This window comes from Cynocephalus volans, chromosome X, assembly GCF_027409185.1.
Source record: "Cynocephalus volans isolate mCynVol1 chromosome X, mCynVol1.pri, whole genome shotgun sequence".
Classification (NCBI taxonomy): domain Eukaryota; kingdom Metazoa; phylum Chordata; class Mammalia; order Dermoptera; family Cynocephalidae; genus Cynocephalus; species Cynocephalus volans.
In genome coordinates this window covers 10789996-10806095 of record NC_084478.1, presented here as the reverse complement: position 1 = coordinate 10806095, position 16100 = coordinate 10789996, and the positions used below count along the sequence as shown (strand labels likewise).

The 16100-nt window shown below is 44.5% G+C and overlaps 2 protein-coding genes across 2 annotated transcripts in view; both read left to right on the top strand.

Annotated features, from left to right (window-relative positions):
- LOC134367013 (protein Shroom2-like) overlaps positions 1-3137 on the top strand; it is a 75468-nt gene extending 72331 nt beyond the window's left edge. Inside the window, exon 6 of the mRNA XM_063083663.1 lies at positions 2871-3137. Coding sequence (XP_062939733.1) covers positions 2871-3137 — 267 coding nt within the window. The remainder of the gene's footprint in view (positions 1-2870) is intronic.
- Positions 1-16100, top strand: part of LOC134367164 (G-protein coupled receptor 143-like) — a 248805-nt gene that overhangs the window by 136268 nt on the left and 96437 nt on the right. The gene's annotated exons all lie outside the window — the stretch shown is intronic.

Sequence of the window (16100 nt, the reverse complement as noted above, 5' to 3'; positions counted from 1 at the left end):
TTAATTGAGGGAGAAACATGCTAGGAAGACGCAGTGAGGTGTTGCTGAGATCTTCCCACTGATAATTCCACTGATCATCACTAGTAGTGGTCTCTTTCTGGAAAACGGGGTCTAACTTTTCTTTAACCACGTGTAAGTCCGTAAATGGAGCTTCCTACCCCCTGACAGATAGTAAGTGCTCAGTAATAGATGATGTTGTATTGCTATTGATGCTCTGATTTAAGAAGAGTGAGTGAGTGAGTGTGTGTGTGTGTGTGTGTGTGTGTGTGTGTGTGTGTGTGTGTGTGTGTGTGTGTGTGTGTGTAGATAGATAGCAGTCTGGAAAGAATCCAAGGACTTCAGCTATTCTCCCATTCTCAAGATTTGCCACTTTGAGACTTTTCTCAGAGGGTCTGTCTTTCAGTTTTCTCACTTGCAAAATAAGGGAAATAATATTTACCTTGTTGGCTTTACAGGTCAAATGTCAGTAAAACATCTAGTTTCATTCTTTGCACATAATAGGCCTTCAGAATGATCATCTTTTATTATTAATACAACATCTTCACTGTTCTCAGAGGGGAGCAGGAAAAGCCCTCCCCACCCTTCTCCAGATGAGGTTGGTTTCAGGCTGCCCAGAGAGAGCTCATGGTGCTGGCTTCGAGACTGCAGCTCTCTTGCAGTCGGCCATCGACCCTGCCACAGGAGGCTTTGAACCTTAAGTAACTGGGGGATGCACCCCTATTTCCCTTACGTTCATGTTCCATTTTGCGCTTTTTGCCATCCTTGCCAAATTTATCCGAAAGAACTTAGGAAAATAACATGAACAGGACAGAGAGACTTATTTGTACATAATTGAAAAAGTAACTGCTCTAAGTATGGATTTACGTGAAAAAAGTAGGATTGTGTTTGCAACTGTCAGTTCAGCTCATCTTTTGTCCCTCTTGCCCTCCTTGTTCATGGAACTGACAGACTTATTTAGAAAGGAATCACAGTGCTAGGGAGGGAGCTAGTCTGGGGTCCTCCTAGGTGCCTGGCTAGAGCCCTCGCTCCTTCCCTGGGGCGGTGTCAGAGGTGAGCAGCCCGGGACACCGAGAAGGCACCTCCATGAGCCTGGCTGCACTGCTCCCTGCCTTGGCTGTGTGTAGTTGACGCAGCTTCAGCTCCCAGGACCTGAGGGACATGTGCCACTTGCACATCCAGGTGCACTGCAGGGGCTGGTGTCCAGCATAGCCAACACTGGCTGAGACTGTCCAAGACAGGCAGCCGAGATGCCGGGAAGCTAGGGTTGTCAGACACAGGTGTGCTAAGGAGGTAAAAGGTGCAGAGTCGGGTTTTCAAAGAGTTCCTGCAAAGTCTTTTTGGCTACACAGTGAACACGTGGGCAGACATGGACATGTGGTGTCCCACCCTGACCTCAATCTCAGCAGCTTCCAGGCACTGGTGAGCCTGGCCTATTTCAAGCCTGAACCGCATTTTTAGAATCAGTTCACCTGTTTCCCTTTGGGGTGGAATTAATTTGCTTTGCCTTGCCTCTATCCATGAAAATATTCTGTCTCTTTGTCTCACACATGCCTAAAGATCAAGGTGTTCCACAGAAGGGGGCAGGATGCTCAGTAAGGTGGTGCGGTGACAGGCACCTCCCAGAAGCTGTGCGCCAGGGCAGTTTCTGCTCTCAGCTCTGTTTACTGATAGCTCCTCTTTACTGAACTCTTTCTGTGTGCCTGGCGTTTTGCGAAGTCCTCCGCAGTCTGGGTGCTCACGGTGGATGTGAGTAGCATCCACCGAGATGTTGCAAAGCGGCAGAGTAACAGTGGCTGTCCCGGTGCCCAGATGCAAATCAGGAACTCCGGCCTGGCATCCAGCAGCCTGCCTGTGAAGACACTGAATGTTCTTTCCTTTCTTAGATTTCATTACACTCGGATTTTGTTTTCAACACAAAGAATGATCAGTGTTTGAGGTGATGGGTGTGCTCGTTACTCTGACTTGATTACACATGGTATACATGGACCAAAATATCACTCTGTACCATAAATGTGTACAATTATTACATATCAATTAAAATAATAATAAAAACATGAACCAAACAAACAGAAAAAGATGCCCCCGAGTGGATTGTTTTCAGAATCCGTGACTTACCTCATCCTTCTAATCCTATCTGGCTTAGATCAAAGTTATCATTTTAAATACATTTATTTTACAACTATTAAAGTGATTTAATTACAAATTAAAAAAAAAAAAAAACTTGGAGCTTCTAGCAAAACTGGATGTGTGTTCTACAAGGCAGAGTGACTGTGTCATGCTTTGGGGACAGAGTCATCTGTGTCCCCCAGAATGGGACCCTTGTAAGGAGCAAGGAGACTGATCCCCGGATGCCCATTCACAGACGTGTGTCTCCCGCCTCCTTCTGTGCCCTCTTGTGTCCCGTCTGCAGATGCACTCACAGACTCCGCCTGCCTGGAGCTTTAGAAACCCCACCCTGGCGTTTCCTTAGAGTATTTCCCTTTTGCTGACTTTCCCACAGTGTTATCATAGAAAGAGCTTTGACAAAAATAGGAACCCTGTGTCCTTTGCCCCTTTTGAGCATCTCAGGATTCTCTTGTTTTTTGTCCTTGGTTACTCTTCTGCTCACCACCATTCCTGTTAACTGTTCAAGGCAGGTGGGCGGAAACTCAGGCGGTCCATGAGTGGCCTCCTGGCCGGCTAGGGCTGGAGCCACTGGAAATACTTGGTGTGGGTTCCATGGGATCTTTGGTGGCATCAGGGTTTCCATCGATGATGTTATGGCTGGCCATGGGACCAGCCTCAAAACTTGCCAGTGTTTTCAGGGGACTGGCCAGAGCCCCTGCTTTAGTCCTGGTCCTCAGCAGGTCTGTTTTTCTCTCTCTCCACAGCAATCGCTGCTCGAGAAGCAGAGAGTCCTCATCCAGCAGCACGAGGATGCGAAGGAACTCAAAGAGAACCTGGACTGCCGCGAGCGCGTCGTGTTTGACATCCTGGCCAGCTATCTCGGCGAGGACAGCCTCACGGACTACGAGCACTTCGTGAAGATGAAGTCAGCCCTCATCATCGAGCAGCGGGAGCTGGAGGATAAAATACGCCTTGGCAAAGAGCAGCTCAAGTGCTTGTCCGACAGCCTTCAGCCCGAGAGAGGCAAATAAGAGATCCGTCCGGTGGAGGACGGACATAGGGGCTTCAAGCTCTGTCCCCAAGGATGCAAGTGCAAAGCCCAGCCTGTATTCGTATCCTGCAGAGAGGATCCTCCAATAGCAAAGTGGCTGTTAGAAAAGAAATAACTTCCGTGTGTGTTTGGGATGATTTATTTAATCTTTTAGTTTCCCCGTTGAATGCTAAGCAGAGAGGTTCACCCTCAGCCGTCCTCCTCTCACCATAGCTGCCCATAATGCCGGGCTCTGCTGAATGGTGAGTTGCTACCATGCAGGCTGTGGGCGGGGTCCAGGTGCCCGCAGTGGTCATTTCCAGTGGGAGATCTGCTGCTCCTCCTGTCTTCAGACACTGAACCCACAGCTCAGGAGGCAGCTGAGTGTCATTAAGGTGCATGAGCGTGGAGACCCTGGTGCGCATGTCTTCTCTTGTGATGCATCACGTGTGGCTGCCACGTTCAGTCCCTGCTCACTCAACAGTGTGTGTCTTCGTTGTCTCTATCATATAATGATGTTCTCTGACCCAGCAAAAATGATGATGGTAATGATAATTTATTAATATTTTGGAAAGATAAAAAGAAAAAAAGGTTAAAGAAAAGTTGTTTCCTAATGGTTAAAAACAACTGAAATGAACAAACTATGCATTGGGCTCACTCATTCTAAGATTAAAGTTGCCACTTAAATAATGTGCATGCTTTAAAACATTCACACACAAGCAAACAAATAGTCCTTCTCACCCTACGCCACAGTTTAAATGATAAATTACTTGGTTAAAGGTGTGTCCCGCAATAATGTGTTTGTTAGCCATCTGTTTCCCAAGACCAAGAGAGTGTTTCTTAAGTTACTTTTCCACCCGAACATTTATTTTGTGTGCCTGTGGTCATTAATGATAACTGGCTACTTTTCTTTTTTGCCTCCTTGAATCTGTTACCATGCCATGAGGGCCACATCCCACGTAATGTGAGACTCCTCCCTCTCTTTGTCCCGAGGTCCAGTGGACTACACGACTCCTACACTTGATCTTTTTCTTCCACAGAGTTTAAAGATTCTGTGTCCTTTTCATTCGTTGAAGGGGCAAAATTCTAAAGAGAATCTGATTCACTAAAAAAGATTGTCATGCTGTCACTTTCCGTGTGACAAGTTGCAGACAGAGAGAAAATATTTGCAAATCATGTATCTAACAAAGAAAATTTGTATCCAGAATGTATAAAGAACTCACAAAACTTAACAGTAAGAAATACAAACAGCCTAATTAAAAAGTGGGCAAACGACTTGAATAGACACTTCACCAAAGAGGATATATGCGTGGCAAATAAGCACATGAAAAGATGTCCAACAGCCTGCCGATGGCTTGGTTATAATTTATTGTATCTCAAAATTGTAGATCTGGGTGTTTCTTCAAAAAAATGTTGATCTAATTAAATGCATGGTTAGTCGTGAGCCAATCCTTCAGATGTCTTCATGTCGAGGTAGTATAATAACAGGGCATCTGTTCTATCACGGGATTGTTTTAATCCTCATTGCCACTTAATCCCATAGAAGAAGTTTTCCAGCAGGTGGGGACATTTCCCTTTGTCAGCAGTGACCACAACCTTACCAAAGCGTTCACGCACATGCGCACAGATGTCTTAAAGGACCGAATCCATGCTTCCTGAGCCAGAGGGGCTGGGCTGGGCTCCGAGGCACTGCGCGGTCGGTAGCTAGCGCGCTGCAGAGAGCCGAGTCCGAACCAGCCAGCTTCCATAATGCAGGCAGCACACCGCCTTTTTGGCAGCCTACCAATGCAAAAAGGATAAATGTCTTTTCACAAGTGTTTCTTCCTGTTACATTAAGCTATTTCTAACTCGGAAAATCCCTGATCTGCCAATGAAGTGTCCTGCTCCTTTCCAGCTGGCAGTCCCTTGCTGTGAACATCGGTCACGTCACAAAAGCTGAAGCTGCTGTCCATGGACCTCCTTGCTTCCTCGGAGAGAGCCGAAGTGATTTCAGAGTGTTTTGTTTTTAATTTAGATAAAGCTTTCACCTGTGATTCTTTCCCTTCAAGTACAGTATTGTGATCATTTTGATATGTATGTAAAATGTGAATAATTTGTGTGTCTGTACCCAGCCTTTTGATGTCTTTTTAGGACTTTCTCTTATACATAGCAATATATAGTGCCCTAGTATCTTTTCAGCAAAGCACATTATCGTCACAACTGTCCTGTCTGTTCCTGTTTGCCTCTTAAATGTCTGGCTAGCAGGGACCCAAAGATTCAGTGAGTGCATGTACATAACTCTGTATATAGTTATATTATTACATATAAAACAATCTGGTGCTAATGGGAGGCCCTTGGCAATCTTAGGTGGAGGCTGACCCCTCGCCCTGTGTCTTAGCGCAGGTGTGGAATGCCTGTGCAGTGCGATTTCGGTCAGGAGTGTGGCCTGTGGCTTGTATCCTTCAGTCCACCAAGGCAAATGTGTACAGAGTTCAGGCTCGACTCATCACTTACCTAAATAACAGATCATCCTGCTTGACTGTAACAAAATAAATACTGTCTCTCCAAGTGAATGGAGCATGTCTTTGATTTATGTTACAGCTTTGATCAGTGTTACAGCTTTTTTTTTTTAAAGAGTCAGAATATCCTTGCCATATGTCAGATTCTTATTTTAAACCATTTGAGTAAAGTGTGCTATTGGTTATCTGTGTGTAATTTACTTATGCCGGTCTAGTTAAGGCCAATCAGTTTGCAGTCAGGAGAAAGTCAGGGACACAGGTCATATCAGTTAACTGTTGCCCCAGTAATGCTGCATAACTGTAAGATCTCAGCAGTGTACAGTGTGAAACGTTTACTTGGCTCGTGAATTTGTGGATCATCAGCTGGCCCAGGCTGGGCTCTGTGCTGTGTGCCTCTCATCTTCCTCCTGGGACCAGCAGTCTGGCCTGGGCATGTCCAGGGCAGATGCACGAAGCAGGAAGCCCCGCCACAAAGGTGCTAGTTACAGCTTTGGTCCTATCACACCTGCTAACCTTCCACTGGCCAAAGCACATCACATGGCCTAACCCAGAGTCGAAGGGCATGAACAGGTGCCACCTCTGTAGTAGAAGAAATTATACTGTCATGTGGCGGAGTATGGACACAGGGAGGTGCGAAGATTCGGACTGCCAATGGGCTCTGGCACTGGTGCCTACTAAGATGGAGTGGCACTAAAGTGTTAGGAGCGTGGAGCAAAGCCACCTCTGTCACCTCCTAGTTGTAAGGCCATAAGCAAGTGACCTAGGCACTCTGGGGCCCAGCTTCCTCTCCTGAAACTGGAGATGAACTGTGAGATCACGTGAGTCGATGCACGTCAGTACTCATAGAACCCATGCCTGGTTCAGAGAAGCCCTGTCCGAGCTGCGAATGCTGTTGTTTTCTCATTACAGTCTGGAGCTGGAGGAAACGCCACAACCACCGGAGAGCCAGTTGGTGTCTTCTGGGTTGGTAAGATTAGAAATGCTTCTGTTAAGGGGCAGATTTGTGGGACCTCAAGGTTAAGGCCATTGGAATTGTCGGAGGACAGTTTTTAATAAAATAATGCAAAATTAGGTTGGAGAATATTTCAAATTTTAAAAATTCACAACAAATTAGATTTTAAAAAGCAGACAAATACACATTCTGTTTTTATTTTTGGCTTCTACCATTCTACCAGGCTATGTCAGCCTGACTTATTTGAGTTCTGAAATGATGAAATTGGGCTGGGTCAGTTGGTTAGAGTGTAATGTAACACCAAGGTCAAGGGTTTGGATCTCCACACAGGCCAGCTGCCAAAATAAGTTAACGAAATGATCAAGAAATTCGTACACAGGAGCAATTCAAATGCAGTTTTAGATGCTGCTGTGATGTTAGGCCATGCGGTTGTATAATCAGATGGCCATTTTGCAGGTACCTCAACTCATAGATGTCAGCGTGCAGGAGTTTCTTCCTGAGCACTTGTGTGTTCAGGCTGATGTACTGCACTGGTGACAGTTTTGTCTGCTCTGTGGTGTGGACCCATCAGACTTCACCGAGATGGCATGCGTCGGGTACACAGGTACACTGACACACAGTCTGAGACGTGGGGACGCAGCACACGTCCTATTGGAGGAAACCAAGGCAGCCTGACAACAAGATGTTATGTATGATCCTGGAAGGAATCCCAGAGTAGAAAGAGGACATTAGTTGGACAATTGGTGAAATTTGGGAAAGGGCTGTTGCTATGGGTTGAATGTCCCCTCCAATACTCATGAAACTTAATACCCAATGTGGCAATTTTGAGAGGTGGGGCATGTAAGAGGTGCTCGGATCACGAGGGCCTTGTGAGTGGATTAATTCATGGGTTAATGGGTTATCAGAAGTGGGACTGGTGGCTTTGTAAGATAAGGAAGAGAGACCTGAGCTATCACATTCAGCCCCCCTCCATGTGGTTTCCTGCACTGCCTCAGGACTCTGCAGTGTCCCTGCCAGCAAGGAGGCCCTCGCCAGATGTGCCCCTCACCCTTGGACTTCTCAGTCTCCAGAACTGTAAGAAATAAATTTACTTCCTTTATAAATTACCCAGTTTCAGGTATTCAGTTACAAGGAACAGAAAACAGGCTAAGACAGTCTGTAGGTGATAATAGTGTATCGATGCTAATTTTTTAATTCTGATCCTTGTACTGTGGTTTTGTAAGTGGTTTCCATTTGGGAAGCCTGGGTGATGAATATGTAAAGATACTTGTGCTATTTGCCACTTTTTAAAGTCTGAATCATTTCAAAATGGATAATAATTTTAAAAATTAAGGGAGATTGTCCTTCAGCCTTATCCGAAGAGCCTTTACTCATATGTTGTAACATTCTAGCACTTTCATCCACTACCTAAGAGGAGCTTTAAGGTGGAGTTCCAGTATTTTATCATAAACAAAAGGATCCAATATGATATGACTCAGTGTTGCATAATGTGGGTCCTGCTTGCATTTCTGACCCCAGCAGCTGTAGCACTTCAGTGAGTACAGGGGTGGCCCCGAGTAGAGGGGTGGCCCTGGCAGGTGTGGTGGGAGAGGGCACAGGAGCAAGCCCCAATGGGAAATGCGGGTTTTCTTCATCAGCAAGGCCTAGTGTTGTTATTCTCAGCCCTGAGACGAGAAAGGAGGGAGAGCTCCAAGAAGGCAGGGCTGTGACCCGTGAGAGATGCTGGTTTGTGAAGGTTCAGGGACAGACAAGGAATCTGTGTGTGATGGCGATCAGAAGAGTCCCCTCCAAAGAACAGCTCAGAGAAGACCTTTTCCTTTGGCGCTGGCTGATTGAGTCTGGGAAGCCCCTGCTATGCATTCCTCCGTTGGGAGTTCTCAGCATACTGAGGTTTCCAAGAAAGTCTGCAATAAAGAGTCCTATTTATCTTTTTGCTCAGGGTTTCCCAAATATATTTGAGCTTCTGTTGCCACCACACCAATAGGTGCTTTAAAATGTAATACCAATCAGAATGCCCAGATGCCTCGACAGACACAGTTCTACAGATGGTAACTCCTGGTGGCAATGTGGGACTGTTGGATATAAGGGGGCCTGTCCCTTGAGATGGAGGGGAGGACCTTACAGTTGTCTGTCTCCATATAAGACTGTGGCCTTTAAATTTGGTTTTGCATAATTCCTTTTTTTTTTTTTTGGTGGCTGGCTGGTATGGGGATCTGAACGCTTGGTATTAGCAGGACCATGCTGTAACCAACTGAGCGAGCTGGCCAGCCTAATTTTGGATAATTCTTTATCCAAATTAGCTTTGGATATGAGAGAAATGATGCAAAACACACATACAGATACACACACACACACATGCATTCCTATGTGCGTGTATGTATACGCATAGCTAACAACGTACTTACATGTTAAAAAATATTTCTGTGCCAAAGACATGATTGGCATCTTACACTCCTTATGAAGGGCCACCTACCCGATAGTGACACAGCTCTCATTAGCTCATAGGTCTCCTGGTACAGCCCCACTCCCCACATCCATTTCTCCCATCCGATGGCCCCGTCTTTCTTATTGCCATCTCCACTCTGTGCTGTGCCAACAGCCTGTGGCAACAGTTCTAGGATTTACTCAAGAGGAATGAAAGTGTCTTAGGCCCTTAACATGCACTATCCCCTTTTATCCCTAGAATGGTCATTTTCCCTCCCATACAGGTAAGGACTCTAAGGCTTTTCAGAGAGGTTAGGTAACGTGTCAAGTGTCACACAGCCAGGAAGTGGCAGAGCTAGAAGTCAGTCCCGATCTTAACTTCGGGTTCCTCTTCCTCAGGGAACCTATGGGATGCTCTGGGGGAGGAGGTTTTTTACTGTAAATGATGCTCCACTTGAGGTTGACCTGGGAGGCCTGATAAATAGAAAATGGAAGGTATATTCAGAGAGTAGAATATGCACAGCAGTGAACAGGAGTAAGTTCCATGGGTGAATCGCAAGAGAATTCTGCTGAGTGAAAGAATCCAGGCAGAAAAGAGCTCAGCCTGGGTGGTGCATTTATATGAAGTTCCCGAAGATGCAATAATGGCAGGAGTGGGAAGACTGGCTACCTCCACAGCCGGCGTAGAGATGTCCTGGAAACGGCCTTCATCTTCCTCTGTCGGCTAGGTGCACAGGTGTCCCGACATGGAGAAACCACCTGTGTTCAGTGGAGATGTGTGCCCTTGATGTGAGCTACACCATGATGTGAGGCTTTTGCTGTGCTTTAACAGGCATGGCTAGGAAGGAAGCAGTAACGACCTTTGGGTCAATTTGTTGAAAATGATGAGCTGTTCTTAGTTCTTCAGGTGTTTTTCCTGGGGTTTTGTCCACAGGGTTTGGTTTATATGTGTGTTTTATAAGTTTTGACTCCCTCCCCTCTGTGCTGTCTATGATGGTCAGATCTTAATTTGTATGTTTTGCCTCTTCTTACACTTTGGGCTATAAAGGAGAGCAGGTCCTGTGATTCAATCTGATTATTTCCATAGTCAAAACCTGGAAACAGCCCCAAGGTTGATCAGTAGGAGAATAAAGCAACAGACGGTGGTCTGTTTATACAGTGGAATGCTACTCAGGGGTATAAAGGCATGGACTACGAGTCACACAGGAGTACACGTGCATCTCAGGAGCATCATGCTGAGTGACAGGCGGCTGACACACACGAGACCTGCTGCACAGCTTCATCTACGTGGGCTTCTAGAATGGGTCAAACAACGTGTGGTAGGAAACATCAAGATAGTGGTTGTCTCTGGGGTGGGGGTTGATTAGAAATGGGCATGGGGCCCCTTCTGGGGTGAGGTTAACATTCTGGATACGCTTGAACAACTAAACATTTTAGCAGAAGAGTATGTCCCTGTTCGTATCCAGTCATAAAATTATCGGCCCATGAACAGACCAGGAAGATGTGCAGCCCATTCTAATCGAAGGAAGCAGAAAAACAATAGCATGTGCAGAGAGACTTTCAAATAAGAAAGATGCTGAGCATGAAAATTTTATTTTATTTTATTTTGAGATTTTCTGAAATTTGTTAATAAAATGACTTACTACAAATGTTTGTTAAATAACAAACGATTTAAAACTTCTCTTTATACATCTCCCATTACCTTTGGGCCAGATGCTGCTGTCAACTGTTGACCACTTTAGGCCCTTTCAATGTGTCAGCGTAATGCAAGTCTCAAGTTTTATTTCTCCTCCTTACAAGAGACCCAAGGCTTATTCTCCAGTACAACCCTAGATTGTATGCTTGCTGAGCCTTCAACTTCAATTTTTATTTCACTGTCACTTTATTTTTTGCCCTTTGGAGATTTTCCTTATTTTCTTGTGAGCACAATAATGCAGTATTTGTGGTGGAAATTTCATTCAGATGTGTGCTTTGCCAGACTCCTGGAAGTGGGCTTCACTAACTTTAACTTGTGATTTTATGTCTTCCCTGACTATGTGTGTATAAGTATACTGTAATAATTATTTTTCATAAAATATATGGCTTTACAGGAAAATATAAATTACCAAATTTAACTCAGGAAAAGTAGAAAGTTTAAATAGATAAAAACAAAGATAGTGAATCTGAAAATATAAACAAAATATTACCTCCAGGGCAGGAATAGATTATTGTGATGGTACACAATCTTTCAGAAAATAGAAATATATGGACAGCAACACAGTTGATTTTATTAAAACATTACCATATTATCCAAATAATAGAAAATTTTCCCAAAACTTTAGTAAGTGCCTATGTGTATTCAAAATTCTAGGTCAGAGGTTCTAGGCATACAGAGATGAATCTCATTTCTGCTTTCAAGTTCACAGACTAGTCATGAAAATTTTATTTACATATTCTGTTTGTCTAAAGTTTCCAGTCCTAGGACTGTAGAACGTATATTTGGAATTAGAGTCCTTTTTAAACTCTGACTGGCAAGAGCATTTTCTTCATAAACAGATCCAAAGAATCCAAATAGTAGCAAATGTTAGATGTTGTCTTAGGCCATCTGGGCCACTGTAACAAAGTACCATAGACTGAGTGGCCCAAACAGCAGACATGTGCTTCTCACAGTTCTGGAGGCTGGAAGTCTGAGGTCAGGGCACCACCACTGTTGCGTTCTGGTGAGGACTCTTCTGATTGCTGACTTCTCATTGCATCCTCACCTGTTACAAAGAGAGCAAACTAGCTCTCTGGCCTCTTAAGAAGGCACTGATCCCATCCATGAGGGCTGTGCCCTCAGGACCCAATCACCCTCCAAAGACCCCACCTCCACATACTATCACACTGGGGGGGTCATTTCAACATGGGGATTGGGGTGGGGGACACAAGCATTCAGTCCATAACAGATGTCAACTTCTTGGTATCCTGTTACACCTCTTTTCTCTGTGTAACGGATACTAAGAAAAAGAATTATGCAAATACTCAAGCACTATGTATGCATTGAGGCCCAGACACACTGCACTTTGGTAATTTCTCCATCAGGAGGAGCGAAATCGAGTGTGGCAGCCACCTCCAAAGTTAGCCTCTCCCTTTTATTGTAAAGACAAGGAAGTTTTACAAGAAAATTCAGTTGATTTAACCATTACAAAAACACAAGGATATCAGCAGAATTATGGCTGACAAATGGAAAACTAGTAAAATCATTGAAATTAGCTAAGTGACATTCCATAATGCAATTTACAAAAGGTAAAGTCAATCCGCCAACAAAAGCTTGACCTTAGGAAACACTGTTTTTACCTACAGCAATTTCCCCAGCATTTTTACATATCAATCAAGTAATTACCTGTCCTTGAGCCAGCAACCTTGCTGTGTTACAGTTCTATAGCTTACAACGGAGACTTTAGCCTGGGGCAAGTTTCCTGTCTTTTGCAAGGTTAACATTTCTATATGTAATCCCAAAAGGTTAGGCTAAATCAGATACGACAGGGCTTTGGAGGCCCTGTGAAATACATTTGTTTTATAGTGTACTCAACAGTATCCTGTGTATAAGAAAAGTATTTTTCTTCAGCAACATCTTTCTAAATTTAAGTGAAAAAGAACCCAAAATGATATCTAAGAAGTAGAAGGTGGTGTATTTGTCAATGTGTAAGACAGCCATGACCTACAGGGCAGAAGGAAAGGGACAGGCCTTGTGGAACTTCCAGTCTGTATATTCACCTTGAAGTGACAAAATATTAATTCTAAGTAGGCTGTGGAACACGTGTATTATGATCCTCAAAACAACTACAGACAATCTAACAGATAGAGTGGTTTATAGAATGTCTTCTCTACATGAATGTCTTCTCTACATGTGGTTTTAATAGTTTTCCTTTTAGTCCAGTAGTAAAGTTCGTTGGATGTGCTTTGTACTCAAATCTTTGCACAATCTCTGCTCATTTGCTTAGGAGAAATTCCTTGTCATGGGAACACCGGAGGCAAAGTGGAGTTTTGACTTCCACATGACATCTAGCCCTCCGCACTGGCTTGCTGACATCATTGGCCTTTTTGTCCATCTCATTTCTTATTACAGAAGCCACATCTGAAGCTATGCCCAATCACTATTTCACCATGTGTACTATGTCCCAACAAGCCCATGACTCAACTGGGAGGTCACTTCCCATGAATTAACCATGTCCTTCCTAATGTGTTCATTGTCGATGGCCTTTCACAATTACATCTCACCCAGGTCAGTGCCACCTCTGCTGACACCTGCATTCATACACTGCCATTGCTTTAAAACATGTCATTACCTCCCTGTGATATGAATTAAATACAATTTGGGAGGGACAAGAGAGACTTGAGATGGACTCTGATGGTCCACTGGTAAACATACTCTGCCCCCCAAGGCTAACAGGCAAAGAAGAGACATGACCAAGAAAAGACACCAAAGACAGTGCTGTGGCCTAATGAAGAACGGGCACTGCCATGGTGGCCGTGCCTAGCAACTGGGAATTTAGAAGGTGGGAACAGTGGCTGGTGGAATGCAGTGACAAGTGGAAGGCCGAGGCAAGGACCTCAGAATCGAGACCGGCCCAGATTGTGGCTCAGAAGCCAGTGACAAAGGGCTGAGACGGACGTCTGAGAGGAGCTGTGTCCACCCCAGACCTGCCACCCAGCGAGCTGGCTGTTCTCCCCGCGACTCCTGGCTCACTTGGAGACCACATCACTGGTTAGTGGAGCCTTAGTCCTTCTTTGCTGTGTTGTTTTAAATTGGGGTAAAGTGTACATGACAAAGTTTACCATTTGAACCATTTTGAATGTACAGTTCAGTGGCATTGAGGACATTGACATTGTGTGCCACCATCACCACCATCCACATCCAGAACTTTTTCATCTTCCCCAACTGGAACTGTCCCCATTAAACACTGCCGACCTTAACTCTGTCCTCACTCCCCCGCTCCCAGACCCTGATACCCCTAATTCTACTTCCTGTCTCTGAGTTTGACTCCTCTAGTACTTCCCATAAGTGCTATCAGACATTGTTTGTCTTGTGTGTCTGGCTTATGTCACTTAGCATGATGGCCTTGAGGGTCATCCATGTTGTAGCGTGTGTCAGAATTCCCCTCCTTCCTTTTTAAGCCTGTAAGTAGGTGTGACATTCCACTGTCTGGATACACCACGTTTCGCTTATGACTCATCCACGGACGGACACTTGGTCCCACCTCTTGGCTGCTGTGAATAGTGCCGCCATGAACGTGGGCGTGTGAATATATTTTTGAGTTCCTGCTTTCACTTCTTTTGGGCATAGACCCAGAAGTGGAATTGCTGGATCATATGGTAATTCTGTCTACTTTTTTCAGAAATCGCCATATTTTCCATAGCGGCTGCACCGTTTTTTACATTCCCGCCAGCAATGCACAGGGTTCCAGTTTCTTCACGTGCTCAGCAGTACTTGTTATTTTCTGGTTTTGTTGTTGATTTTAATGATCCTAATGGATGTGAAGTGATAGCACATTGTGCTCAATATATTTTAAGGCAGGTAGAGTTAAAAGAGAACAGAGAAAATGTCAACACAGATACTGAGGATAAAAATATGTATGTAACAATTAATAATACGCTTGGAACTACACTTGTAAAAAAATAGCCCTCTGATTTCCATCTGTTTGATTTTTCATTCTACAAATATTGAACAGCTTCTCTGACAGCCTTTTCTTTCCTAGCCCCGTCCCCACCTCCACAGTGGAGGTCATCCCTTGATCCAACAGAGGCCGCCTGAGATAAGGAAGAAGTTCTCCCACCAGTGCCCAACCCAGTCTCCCTTCCCAGAGGTAAGAACTTTTACCATTTCCTGCACCCACTCTCTATCATAAGCAAACATGTTTTATAGCTTGTATAATATATATATGCACATATTTTTATAATTATATATTTATTTTCTAATATATATATGAACGCGTATTATATAAAATATATAATTAACTTTTACAGAAATGGACCTTCCTATACAAACTGTTCTGCAACTGAAGTTTTTACTTAGCAAAGTATTTTGAACAGTTTTCCTTGCCAGGACACCTCCCCTTGCTCTATCTCTCTCAGTCTGTCTCTCTGTCTCTGTGTCTCTCTTTCTTTAATGAAAACCATGTGTGTGTATGGTACATAAATAGTGCCCGAAGGCATACTGTGAACAGGGCATTGCCCTCCCATCCCAGACCTCACTCCCAGAAACTGCCTTCAGTGGTTCCAGGTGCTGTCTTTCCAGAACATTCCATGCATATTCAGATGTATGTTAAGAAGACATGTGTATCCTTTCATATTTACACAAATTATAAAATACACATTGTTCTGTAACGTTTACCCTTGGTAATGGATCTTTCTTCCTCAATGCATGCGTGTGCATGTACACACACACACACAAACACACACACACACACACATACTGACACACCTCTGTATATGTGTGTAAATATGGGTGGGAGGTGCCTTCACTGGTTTTCTGGTCCCACTGTTGCACCTGCAGGCGATTCTCTGTCCCACAGCTCTGGGAAGGAAGAGTTTCTTCATCTCTCTTGTGCATGGACCTCTATGAGTTGAGGACAAAGTGACTTCTCTAATGTGGCTTTGCCAGCAGTGAAGAATCCCTCACCTTTAGAGACAGAGTCTGCGCTCCCCATCTCTGGCCCAACCCTGGGACGTCAGAGGGAGCCCACAACTTTAACTCATTAATTAATTGTCGCTCCCTTCCAAACAGTGTTCTCCCAAATGCATTGTACTGGAGACTGGTGGGCTCAGTTGCCCAGTGTCCCTGGGTAGCAGAGTCTGTGCCAGCATAGGCTGTGTCGTGCCATCTCTTCCACTCACTGAATTCCTCTCTGTAACAACAGATGCAATTTACCTTGCACATTTAAATGCTTCCTGCCAGCCCACATGTTCCAGCAGCCCGCCCCCAACTGGCAGTTCCTGAAGTCACCTCAAAAGGAATTCTCAAAGTCAGTTAAAGTCACTCAGCCCCACTCTCACATTCCTACCAAGGTTCCAGTTCAATTGTCCCTTCAGACTGATGTATTCAGGATTATGTGGCCATAAAGAATGATTG